Source organism: Perna viridis, chromosome 3 (genome assembly GCF_037379345.1).
Source record: "Perna viridis isolate PV_CMFRI_1.1 ecotype Kerala chromosome 3, ASM3737934v1, whole genome shotgun sequence".
NCBI lineage: Eukaryota > Metazoa > Mollusca > Bivalvia > Mytilida > Mytilidae > Perna > Perna viridis.
In genome coordinates, this window is record NC_142447.1 from 19,456,547 (window position 1) to 19,469,862 (window position 13,316).

A 13,316-nucleotide genomic window follows, 5' to 3' on the forward strand; every position below is an offset into this window, starting at 1 on the left:
AGTTTTGAAAGAGGGTTGGTGGTGCACTTGCCTTTCTAGCTATGTAGGGTTGTTTGTACCATTCTTGTGGAGTTTAGAAATTCAAGTACATAGACGGAAGGTCACAATCATCGTCTTTGATAGAGAGACCAAAAGAGGATAGCACAGATGTATGGTTTTACAATATCTCTTCTCTGAAAGTGTGGCAGGAAATAACATGATTGTCTTTGGAGGGGGTGTAGAAATTTTAAAACGGAACACATTGTGTATGGTAATTAATATAACACTAGCGACCAATGATTTATGTGTAGGTCTAAAATCTAAGCATTTGTACAATGTAACTAATATTATGCATGACATAAAATCTTCATTCTTATATCAACAATTGATCATCGTATCACAACGAACATTAAATCCAAATAATACAAGATTGCACCTAAATATTTGATTATTTGTGTCAAACCTAAATTGAATTGGTATAGAAATATGCAACTCCTATATTTAATTCCATTAAAAGTTTATATCCCACACATTTCTTAAATGATTAGGGCCATAACCATCAAAACCAACCAAAGCCTTATTTTATTATCAAAGACTTTAAAATTGTCGTAGATCAGTTGGGTTTACAGGAAACCAAATATCTTTGAAATAATAATCAAGGGAACCAAGCTTATAGCGGTAATCAAAAGAATGTAATCCAGGGACAAAAACCAGACATGCAAAACAGACATACACAAAAAAGAACATGAATTAACTAAAATCATACATACAAAGTAACAAAAGCAAATGAGCAACTCGGACTCCACTAAAAACTGGGAGCATGGACCAGGTGCACCGGTAGGGTAAGCGTCCTCTGCTTTTCTAGAAACACAAACCTAGTTGCTCATAAAAATTCAAGTCCGGGGTAGACAAACGAGGAAAGGAAAAATATAAGCCGTAAACAAATCTTTTATTTCACAACAGTTGTAACGTACGTAAAATAAGTAATAATTACGCTTCTCTACAAATTAGGACCATGTTGAAATAAAATTGTTCGCGCATCTCACCTAGATATGCCTGCAGGAGTCGAACCTTGAACAGATGGGACAAATATTGACACAAAGTTCAAGCTTGGTACAACACTGAAATTTATTTATGACTAAATGTATGACACAAGTTAATATGAGCAACGTCCTATATATAGATATACAAGTATGTAGAATGTAAGTTCAAAACTATGAATGGCTATATTCTGACGAAAGTGACGAAAATTGTCGACAAGGAAGTAGACGATTGCGAAAGTGCGGAGGCACCGTTTTGTCTTTTAAAATAATACCTCGATGAATACGATTTTATATTTATTTATTTACTTTATAATTTGAAAATTATTGGCTGCGTAGAAAGGTATAAGCGTTCCCAAAAGAAAGTCTCACACATTCTCCTCACCGAATGAGATTCCGTCCATATATACATGTAGCAACATGGCAGTGCACCGTAAACCATGAATAAACTCCGTCCATCATTTGCACAGCGTAAAATCATATTATTTTGATTAGAATGAAAAGAGTTAAATAATATGAGACTCCCTTTTTATGAATTAAGTCCCATAACGTTTAATCAGAAATCACAAATTTTCAAAAATTGAATGGGAACTTCCATAAATATAGATAAACTATTCAGCAAAATGTCATTACAATTGCTGCATGGGTTTATGAGTTATGGTCCAAAAACAGAAAATCACCCCATATTTGTACGAATAAAGTTCCATAACTGAAAAACAATGGAAATTCATTAAAAAACATCTTGCCCCATTGTCATACAAATTAGCCCGAGATGTGCATCTTTTATTTCTAACAGACAATCAAAATATACAATATATAGGAAGTAAATCGTTTTAAATGATCTATTAAGTAACAAAGTAAAAACAGTATAACACATTTTGAAAGGTACTTTGAGTAGCATGAATACTCAGTGCAAGAATGCTGAATTGTGTTGCTCTAGTAAAGCACATAATTAATATATGAAACATGAACAATAAAATAAATTTAAGGAGGTCGACCTAGGGTATAGGACATAACTCTTGAAATCAGTGATGTGTTTGTATCATATTCAATTTCATAAAAGCCTTTCAAGCTTTCATCTGAAACAGAATTAAATCAGTCAAAGTTACTTTGACGCTTCTATGAGACTGATGTAATATGGTAAGAACAAACGTTCCAATGACTTTTAAGATTTGTGTCCTTTAACCTACGTCTACTTCCTTAAAGACAATTATCATTTTAATAATGATAAAAAAAGACAGAAAAATAATGAGAAAAAAAGGCTTGATAATTACAAGACGCAAGGGAAGTCTTTAGCGATGACATTGAGTATAAAATTTAAAACTTGTCCTGACAATCAAGACGCTTCCTGAAGCATTTCATTTATTTGAGGTAATGGGGAGCGACCATGTAAAATCAGAATTAGCCACCCAAGACGGCATAATTATTTGAACGAGAGTAACTCTATAAGGAAAGGGCTGGATAAGATAGTAAAATAATTAACTACTATTCGAAAAAAAAATATTATGAATATTGTTGGTAATTCTGTTGCTGTTACAACATTTCCCAGAGAAGAGATAGTGGAAAACTACGAATCTGTGCTATCCTCTTTTGGTCTCTCTATCAAAGACGATGGTTGTGATTTACCGTCTATGTACTGGGTTCCTAAACTCCACAAGAATCCATACAAACAACGTTACATAGATGGATCTGCAAAATGTACCACCAAACTTCTTTCAAAAAAACTTTTAACTTCTATACTCACAGCGTCAAATAGGGTATCGAGTCGTACCACAACACTTGTTACTCCTGTAGTGTTATTAATTCAATGTGGATCCTGAAAAATTCGAAAGATGTTTGGAAACCCTCAATTCAAGATTATTATCAGGAAATAATAGCATTAAAACCTATGTTTTTCAACATTTTTCACTTCTATTCTCCACATTATACATCTTTGTCCCTGGATTACATTCTTTGTTGATTTCCGCTAGCATCTTGTTTCCCTCGATTACTCTTTAAAATGCTGTTCATTTAAAAAAAATCACTTTGGCAAGCATGTTGAAGTCTTGGCTTCTTGAAATACATTGTAGCAACGCTACTGGATTTTCCTATGACTTAAATTTATGACAGTATACATGCAACTAACATTTATTGACACGAAACCCACATCCTCATTCAATTTGAAAGACAAGAAAAATATTGTGTCTTTCGCATAATCAAAAGTTTCTGTAAAAATACTATATGCAAAGCAATTTCACGCAAAGTAATATATTTACATTATTTTGTTAGTATGCCTTCATAGAAGTTCCTCTTCTTCTTGTCCTCCAATGCTTTCTTTTTGCGATGATATTTCGATTTCCGTATTGTTAGTGTTTGTTTTAGGCACATAATAATTCGGTCCGACCAACGATAAAACTACAGGGAGCAATAGCGTAGCATGCATGGCTCCAATTACCATGACGATGACAATTACCTTGAAAAAGGAGAAGAAAACAAACGATTTTGAAAATGCCAGCATCATGACCCCAATGATTGTTGAAATAGCACCATTTAAAATTAGCCCTCCTGACCTATCAATTGCTGTCGCTGCCCTCGCATTGTTTATAGTCCCTTCCGCTTGAAAAAAAGCGTGACATATACGAGCACTAAAATCTATTGAGAAACCAACACACATAATAATATGTATCATTGTTACTGAGCTTAAAGTCAAGCCCCAAAAATGCATGAATCCAATAACCCCAACCATTATCATTGCGGCTGACAAAGTAACAAGAAGGATAAGAACCGGAAGTGGCATGAAAAATACAGTTACCAAACATACCACAAGTATGCATGTAAGCAATGTCTGAATGGTCTGAGGAATAATTTGGACATATTGTTCAAAGAATATGAAAGCTGGAGAGTAAACAAAAACAGGGAGATCCGATACTTTTAAACCAACCCGTAAACGTTTCATCAGACCTGCTAGTGATCTTGAAGTTAACAGACTTGTACTTTTTACAAAGAACCTCGAGGCAACGACAGAAAACTTTTTGATTGTGACGTCATTGATAAAGAGGTTACCTTGTTTGGTTGAAAGAAATTGTTTTAAGCCGTCGATGAAATTGACATCAGAAGTATTGTCATACAATGGAGTTTGCATGTAGGCGTGTAACCAAGATATCTGAAAATCATTTTCTATATCAATTTCTTTTTTAGCATTTTCTAGAAAAGAGTTGATCGATGTTAATGTCGAATTTGATCGATAACTTATTGGTGAATAGATATTTAATGAAAGCAACAAATTTTGACTAAACATATTATGGTTTAAATTGTAAAATTTATAATAGTAAGAATCCTTAGAAACGAGATCCCGAAGGTCCAAATCATCCCGGAAATTGGTCACACTCCAAACTGACAGACCTAAATACCCAAAAAATAACAACAATACTGGTATTTTTGCAGGTGTAAAGAGCAACAGGCGCTTGACCACCCGTTTCGGAAATTTTTCAATTGGTGCTTCCAACTCATCTGTTGTTTTTTGTGGTTCATCACAACAACACAAAACATCAACATTTGACTTGTTTTCATTATCGTTACCCGCATTCGATTTCAACTTTATACATGTTGCCCAATGCAGATTTCTCGGAACTCGTTTTTCGATGATGGTCATCACTCCGACGAAGAAGGTCACGTAATTAAAGTAGCAAAACAGGATTGCACAACCTGCAATACAGTTTAAGTCAATATATTAATAGAATGGTTATTCATTATTGGCAATAAATGAAACTTGTTATCTATAAATTGATTGCTGTAGTTAAAGTACCACTGTTACGTCCCTCTTCACCTGGAGAGAAAGATGACTACTGGAATTACATTAGTTTCTAAAACTGTTTGTAAAAGTCGAATGCGACGACTTCCAGGATTGGTTATGTTTCGGACTAATAATAGTAAATAAATGATAACGGTCAGAGAGAAAAATGCACTCTACAGAGCGGTGTAGATTTCAAGTGCTGCAAGGTTTTTTGTTGGTGATACAAATCTTTAAAGACAGGTGCATATCCGAAAAGTTTAAAAGAAGAGGAGGGGATTCTAGAGGGGATTATAGAACAAGAGGCACTAAAGAGCATAAATCGCACACATAGCTTGATAAGCTACATTCTGTAATAGAAACGTTTGTTTAAACGCACGACAAACGCACGATAGAAAGGTTCCTTTAAACACACGATAGGAGCGTTCCTTTACCCCGTCAGAATTTGGCTTAACCTAATTGTTTTGAAGATAAATGCGTAAAACTGTCGTCTGACCACAAAGATTTATTTTTAGTAACGATGGCCATGTTTGTCGACAGACATATAATGGTAACAACAAAATTACCGAACACTAATCCGATCCATAATCAAGTCAAGAACAAAACAGACCTGGCAAAATAAATCGATATTAACAGGAACAGCTGGTACCGCAATGGTCCTGACTTGGTAAGGGCATTTCAAAGGAAATGGTTGGTTAAATCTAGGTTTTCAACGCGCTTAATCTCTCCCATTGCAGGCTGAATGTACCGGTGAATGTACCGGTGGTGATTAAATAGCATTTGCATGTAATTGCATCATAATGGGTAAATCAGCGATAACATCAGCACAAAGAACAATTTACAAAAACATTACTCATTATTGTAGAAGAAATTTAGTATATTTTAACAAAGGACTGATATCTTTGAAAAATTTGGTAAGATACCTTTTTGAAACGCATTTCCTCATACCCCTGATCTAGGAATTTGTTACGCAGATATTTATGGCGAACAAGAAAATCAGAATAGTTAGTACTTGCTCTAGCGTAGCGAAAAACTACTGTGTGATCCCCATTTTTTTAATAACGACGGTCATGTTTTTTGACGGATCAAAAGTCTCCTCGTCAGTTCTGTGCAGGATACCCCAAGGCATATTCATACCAAGTAGGTTTCCAAATGGTCATATAGTGTCAAAGGAGAAGAGGTTTGCAAAAATTGTTGACGACGACGGACGCCAAGTGATGGCACAGAAGATGCAAAACTGTATTCTCCTTTATCTTGAGTTCTGGTGGATACCAAAGATTTTGGAGATAAATTAAAAAAAAAAACAAAAATGTTGTTGAACCTTTATGTCCTAATTTTAGTAACGGCGATCTTGTATGTTGACAGATCAAAATATATCCCCACACGAATTCTATGATGAATACCCTTAGAAACATTCATGCCAAATTTTGTTCTAATTGGTCTAGTGGTGTAAGAGGAAAGAGTTTTGAAAGTAATAGCAATAAAATAACAAAACTAGAGTCTCTTAATAGCCTGGCTTGATATGTTAGATTTTAAGCCATAATTAAAGCAATACCCAAATCACGACATAATAGAAATAGACATGACATAAAAAACGGAGACAGCAAAAAACAAACCACCAACAAACGACGGAAGCAAACCATATTTAATTAAACGAAAATGAGAAACCCACACTCCATCACAAAAAAAAAAAAACATGGGCCAGAAAATCAGTCATAATAAACAATACATAGATCGTAATTAATGTTACAAATTACCTGTATACCAGCAGAAATTGCTAACGCTTGGAAACACAGACGCAGCACCCACACACAACACAACTATTTCTGTAAGTGACGTAATTGTAATGGCTACCCCACTTATTTTCATGGCAGAAGAGATTCGGGTAGGAACGTCGTCTCCATTATTTGTATCAGCTATGGCAGACAGTAAAACAAACATATCGTCAACACCAATTCCTGTGAAAACAGAGAACTTGAAGTATACCGTAAAATGTTTTTTGTGATCATGTGTTTGATAACTCCGTTAATCAAGTTGACCTTTTCGTGTTAAGTGCGGGATAGTTGATGAGCATGCTCAATAAACACTTCCACGAGTAAAATCGTTTGGTTGTACCCCAAAACCTACCTCACGGAAGTATATTTGACGCATGCAAATCGCCTGTCCCTCAATTATCAAAAAAGGATCTATAGCAACATTTTTTCTCTTATTCACCTAAAGTTGTTTGACTATCCATGTGAAACAAATGGTAACGGTACAACACAAACAAAACCATAGCACTAGAGATACGAACTCCCACAGAAAAAAATACGTTTTCATAAACAAAAATAAACGAATTTTTTTTTTTTTACGTTAGAAGACAAATGAAAACTAAATATGTGAAAAAAAGTTATCTTATCAATTACAACTAAAGGTATGATTAATGTACCTAATATCAGGAAAGGCATTGCTCCAACACTATCCACGAACTTCACACCACATAGACTGCATAAACCGAAAGAACCGAGAATAGCCAACCCCGTCGACAGTACTCCAGCTAGCCCAAGATAGTAACTGTTGTCCACACAGTTAATTCTCATCAATGTCAAACAAGAAAAGATAATAACAAGTGTAAAGGAAACGGGAAAAAATGAGATATCCCCTGAAACATGCTTGCTTAGCTCCTCGCTAAGACTTTCGGATGTCGAGTACTCTATACTAATATTTTTGTTAGTGAAAGATGTTATGTCAGTCAAATATGTCTTTTCCCACATTGAGGCAAGCTCTGGTTGTTCCTTCTGTAGATTATACCTAAACTTAAGGGCTTTTGCCGATGAGACCCTACCAGAGATTTTAATAGCACCACCAATAATCTGATCTAGGTAAAACCGCTGGCCAGTTGACAGTTGGTAAATCGGAAATGATACAGTTCCCTGTTTTAAATCGACGAGGAATTCTTGGTTAAACAAAATGTTCCCTCCAGTTTCACATTGCCCATGGGTACGAGCACATATGTCTTTATATGCAAAAGTTATGCCATTTTTACGGAGAGTAGATATCCTTTCTATATAAGTGATTAAATTTTGAATGTCTTCCCAGTAGGTATAGTTAAAAATATTTCCTCCACTCTTCAGTTGAACAATGACTTCAGCGTACAGTCCAAAATCATGAAGACTTTGTTGATAGAAGTTTTCACTTGTGTTGACATTAAATAAAGACTTTACCTGGAAAGAATTTACAATCTACTGCGATTGCTATCAAAAAAATACTAGTATTGAAAAGGCTGACATATCATATAACATTTAGTTTCACTTTCAATTGCCTTTGTTGTCCGCACCTGATCTTAAAAACGGCTCGAAAGAGTAATCAAGGGAAGCAAGATTTTAGTGGAAATCAAAAGAATGTAATCCAGGGACAATGTTCAGACAAGGAAAACAGACACACACACCAAAGAACATAAAATAACCAAAATAATACATACAAAGTAACAAAGTATCGCTTTACAAAACATATATATCAAGTTTATCATTCTGGATATTTTGTCCAAACATTTCAGGCAAAACTGTTCAAAGATTTTCATTAGTTTAATATTACTGCCTATTTTTATATTCCCCTTGCTTGCCTTTTAAGTTACATTTAACATGATAAGCAAAAATATTATTTTTTTCGTTAATTGTCGAGTTGCAATAGAGTCACAAAAAGATATCTATGATAGATACCGTATTTTGGTCTTTACTTGCTTCACTCCCAGTTGGTGCATACTGCTCTATTCCAGATTCTCTTTCCATTGAAAGGACGCCTAAACCCAGGCCAATTTCTATGACTGACACAATACTAATTACTTTTAATGGATGATTCGCCATGAACTTTCCATAGCGTCCAAATACACCTTCAATGATCTCGTCTACTTTTCTGTGTATCTTGTAAATGCACTTCATCTGTCTTGTCATTAATTATTTTGTGCTTGAAAACTATACCACATATCCACCTTCTGTTTTTTGGTTTGAAGGTTTCGATAAAGTCAAAACCAACATCATCTAAAAAAAAACTCAAATTTTACTGCATTTTATATTAAATATCAATACAAATGTTGCTTGTATAATATATGTTTCAATTAAAACATTGAAAATCATTATTATAGTTTTATTTCCAGTGCTAATTAAAATGGGTACCATGGGTTCCAAAGGATGCTAGTTCCAAAACACCTACAGAAGTGATAACAGGTAATTACAGAGGCATTTCAATACTTTATAATATATTACTTTCTGAATAATTCAATAGAATTAATATCATTCTATATCATATATTTAGATTAAAGTATAACTTTTTTGTATACGCATTATAAGTGTTTGTTTAAACCCTATATCATCTACCGTATATAGCATACCCCTTATCACACCTCTAGACCTACATGTATATCGCATACCCTATATCACACCCTAGACCTATATCGTATACCCTATATCATACTCCTTTGCAGACCATACTTGAAGTATGGTTATAATATATGATATAATGAACATACCATGTCAAAATCTTATCACATGCTGTATCAACCCTCGACCTATATCATCCGTGGGCCGGTGGCATTTGGGATTATAAATGAGTCTCGGGTTGATACAGCATGCGATACAGATTTTGACATGTAATATTCAGTATATCACATTTAATTTTGGGGATATATATCGACTACGTCAAATCCATTTATCAGGACTTCAGACAATTGTAAAAGTAACTTAAAAGGGGATGTGATTCAATAAAGTTATTTCAAAACAGATTATGGTCTGAATGATGTATTATTGTAATAGGTGCTGGTTTTGATCCCTGAATGGAATATTTTTACAACGTTGTACCTTAGAAAACATTACTTCAACAGAAATTGCAACCGATTTAAATCTCACTTTTTAATATATGTATCCAGTGTGAGTCTAACACATAGGTTATAGTTCCTTATACATACATGTATCTCCAGTCTCCTTCTTGTAACTTCAATATTTAAAATTTACCTGCAATGACAAAAGAAACTACATATAAAAATGAATGCTGAATATTAACTACTCATATTATGTTCCATCAAAATACACAAAATTAATTCTTTTTTTTTATTTCAATAGAACGGATAAACGACAAACTCCTACCTTTATTAATGTGGCCAAGTTTAAATGATATTTATATTTATGTGATAAAATGTTATTTCCTCCAATACTAAATTTTACAACATACGCATTTCACGTTTAATCATAACCATGGTATCAATATCCACTGCATGTATTATCTCTTAAGTGTAAGTGTTTGTAAGAATCAGGTACCGATCTGACAATGTAATATCACTCAAGGATACTTTCTCTATTTGAAAAGGCCATAATTTGATGTTTGCATTACGGGCTTTGCGCGGAACTTTTTCGATAGTCTTACAAAAATGAGGCTTTGGAGTTATCTATCTGCCCTTGAAATATTCATGTTCAGTGCACCTCCGTGATATTGTAACTCAATGGTCCAGCATGATATGGAAAGTCTTGTGTGTTTTCCTTGATTCTGTTGGTGCAAATAGTCAAATTACACTATCAAAATAATTTTTTTTTCATACCATGTTTCACCGCTTTTAGGCTTTTTGGTCACGCTTCACTGAATTAAGTTCTCCGGGTTTTGTGCAAGTCTTCTCATTCAGCACAACGACGTTGCACTGAACAGGTAATTTTTTTTTCTTTTTTGGTCATATATACATATATATGTTTTGATACATATTTATATTATGAGTGTTTGATGCATCCTGTAATAAATTTCAGTCGTCGTTGTCGTGCGACCATCCACTTTACTTACGTATTATTAAATATTGCCCTAACCCATTTTAGTATTCATGGTACTGTTAGTTTTTGGTTCATGGTGATTGTGTCTACTTTGATGAAGTTCTGGTACCTGGAGAATGATACTACATTAATTCCCTTGATTCAAATACACTTTGATAATTGTAGCTTGCTTTTTTCCGAATGAGAATAATTTGATATGACCATTTTTACTATTAGAAAAGATGTTGTCTTTATTTTATTTTGGATACAACATTTTCTGGAGCTTAATGTAGGGAGGGTTACGTTATCGTATCTAATCCATGGTGTACAAAAACTCACCGAACCAACGATGTTTTTGAGGTCAACACATGCTATATATTTAGGTAACGATAGTCCTTTCTTTATTCAGGTCAGCATTTTTTTTAGAAACCATACATTTATCTGCCTCTAAAATCAACCAAATAAACCAAACCAAGAACGATAACTCTGGTAAAATGCCAATACGCAATCTATAAGTTTTTATTGCAACAACTCAAACTGGTTTTGTGGCCTATAACCATTACTGAATTAGATATATAATTGTATTTGGTTCATGAATCACTCCCGGTCAGATTTTTATTAATGCTATCTAATAAGTTGAAGAAAGTATTTCAAAACTGATGCTAATAAAAGTTTTAAAGTGCCAAAAATACTAATACTTATAATGTGCTTGAATTTTTCTTCATAGTTAAGATAGCCCATAAAATAATTCCAAAATACATAATTGATAAGGACCTTGTGAAACTTGTGTTAAAACATCTAACCACGTCAATAATGCTTTAGATTGTGTATCTGTCTAGTAGGCCTATTTAGATGTAAGTAGTTAACAATTTAGAGAAGATATATCATGTTATTTATGGCTTCTGTTGTTTAATAGGTAATTGACTGATGGTTAGCTCTCGAAAGTGTTCTATTTTTAGCAACGGTTAAAAATCGCGCTGATAAAAATTAATACATATACAAAACGTATTATAAACGTATTCAAATTGTTAGCAAATTTCTATGGAGAAAATGTCCCCATAGAGACTAGACTAGTGGTATCAAATTAGGGTATCTTTTAAAGAAATGTATTTCCGAGGGGACCCCTTCTTATTTTTTTTTATTCCGGAAATACTAAAAAGATATTTACGATTATGTTTCCTCACTGCTACTATTGATATATATATATATAAGGGTCTGAAAAATTCCCAACGATGTTAGAACTGTCAAATTTGCGAAGCAAATTTTTGGGCGTTCCCTCCGCGGGACTCGAACTCGTACCGATGTGACATCTATGGCAACACCGCCTGCACTAAGTCCAGCGCCCTAGACCACTCGGCCAGCTAGGCTATATAAAATATAGCTTTCGCTGGCCGGGTCATTCCTCCTCGTAGGATTAATCTAGGGCTGTAACTTAGTACACGATGTATGGTAGTACGGGACAGTTCATCTAGGTGTTATTATGTAGGATAGAGGATCAAATTAATGATGCATGTCACAACAAATCAATATTATACAACGTCTCAGAATGTGACGACTCTATTCGCTACACTGCTCCATCGGATCAAATTGATACAGGGAAGATAACGTAAACTTATATATATATAAACATCTGTCTTATCCCTCCTATGATTAAGGATGGAACTGCAACATGTTTACGTTTATTTTGATTCTTATATTGTTTCATAATATTTATTTTCACTTGTTGGGTTCAACAGAATTTCTAGTTGGCTATTTGCTGCATATTTCCAATAAGTTAATACTGTCATTCCCTCTGTAATATTCAATTTACTCATAAGAGGTAGCAGTTACCTTTTTTATATTTAGTCAGGATGAACTTATATTCGTATCTGTTCACCTTGTGTTACGGATATCATATAGGTCAAGATGACCAATGCCATACATCCTCATCAGGTACTCTAGCCTTTCATATCGATAGAGTCATATATATATTATTTTGTCTGAGAGTAAATAGTGAATAGTCCGGTAATAATTATATGGTAATTGACGGTAGAGTATCAAATTTGGAATTTAGACTTTAAAACTGTAAAGTTGTTTATTAGTCACCGCGAAAGCATCGAAATACATTTAATGGTTTATAGGAAAATACAATGTAAAATCCATTAACCCGCGGAAATGTGCATCATTATATTATTTCACAGAAGTGAATGACAAATTACCAATTTCTATATGATTCTCAAACTTGCTCAAACAAAAAAAAGAAACATTCATATAAAAATATAAAAGAGAGCACTTCATCTCAAAATAATGTAATACATTGTGTACGATAGGTGGATAAATGTCATCCTTATTAATATGCGTTTACATAGATACGCATAGAGCACTAAGCAATCGATTCTTCAATGAAATTAAGCTTTAAAATCAATTAAAAATCTAACTTACAATTCTTTCAGCACGTTGAAGTTCATTTCAACACATATTATCCTAAGGTTTCAGCATTTGATATCGCAATACGTCACTAAGATAAAATATAATTTACAGAGTAAAGCATCATTACGCAATACACATTTACATGTTTGTATCTTTGTAATCAATCTTTAATATGATGTTGTCAACATAGACTTTTCTTTCGTTATTGATTATTAATCCCCTAAAAGTAATTATAATATACAATATCAGAGCGAATTAAATAAATCATTTGTGTGCAAGATTTACCTGAACTTGTAAAAGTAGCTGATTTGAAAGACTCTCTAGTTCTTTTAACGACAAAAATAACAACCAATC

At 33.8% G+C, this 13,316-nt stretch overlaps 1 protein-coding gene across 10 annotated transcripts; it reads right to left on the minus strand.

The window, feature by feature from the left end:
• Positions 1-1,786: 1,786 nt before the first annotated feature.
• Positions 1,787-13,316, minus strand: LOC148621345 (patched domain-containing protein 3-like). Of its 10 annotated transcripts, none has more exons than XM_088575535.1 (7): positions 13,248-13,263; positions 12,975-13,050; positions 9,728-9,773; positions 8,487-8,804; positions 7,217-7,991; positions 6,546-6,746; positions 1,787-4,703 (listed from the first exon to the last, which is right to left on the minus strand). In XM_088575535.1, exons 4-7 carry the CDS (start codon positions 8,715-8,717, stop codon positions 3,295-3,297), a joined length of 2,616 nt encoding a protein of 871 aa, XP_088431661.1. In that variant the 5' UTR covers positions 8,718-8,804; positions 9,728-9,773; positions 12,975-13,050; positions 13,248-13,263; the 3' UTR covers positions 1,787-3,294. The 10 variants fall into 10 exon arrangements, with proteins under 10 accessions (XP_088431661.1, XP_088431669.1, XP_088431662.1 ...); XM_088575543.1 differs by lacking the exon at positions 13,248-13,263 and having other exon boundaries at positions 1,787-3,471; positions 4,578-4,703; positions 12,975-13,226; XM_088575536.1 differs by lacking the exon at positions 12,975-13,050 and having other exon boundaries at positions 13,248-13,316.

Bases quoted from the DNA above. Each gene is read 5' to 3' on its own strand.
- LOC148621345 (XM_088575536.1), bottom strand. From the start codon at position 8,717: ATGACAAGACAGATGAAGTGCATTTACAAGATACACAGAAAAGTAGAC. The intron at 7,992-8,486 runs GTATCTATCATA...AATTCTTTCCAG, and splicing joins CAAGTAAAGACCAAAATACG to GTAAAGTCTTTATTTAATGT. The intron at 6,747-7,216 runs GTACATTAATCA...CTGTTTTCACAG, and splicing joins AATGCCTTTCCTGATATTAG to GAATTGGTGTTGACGATATG.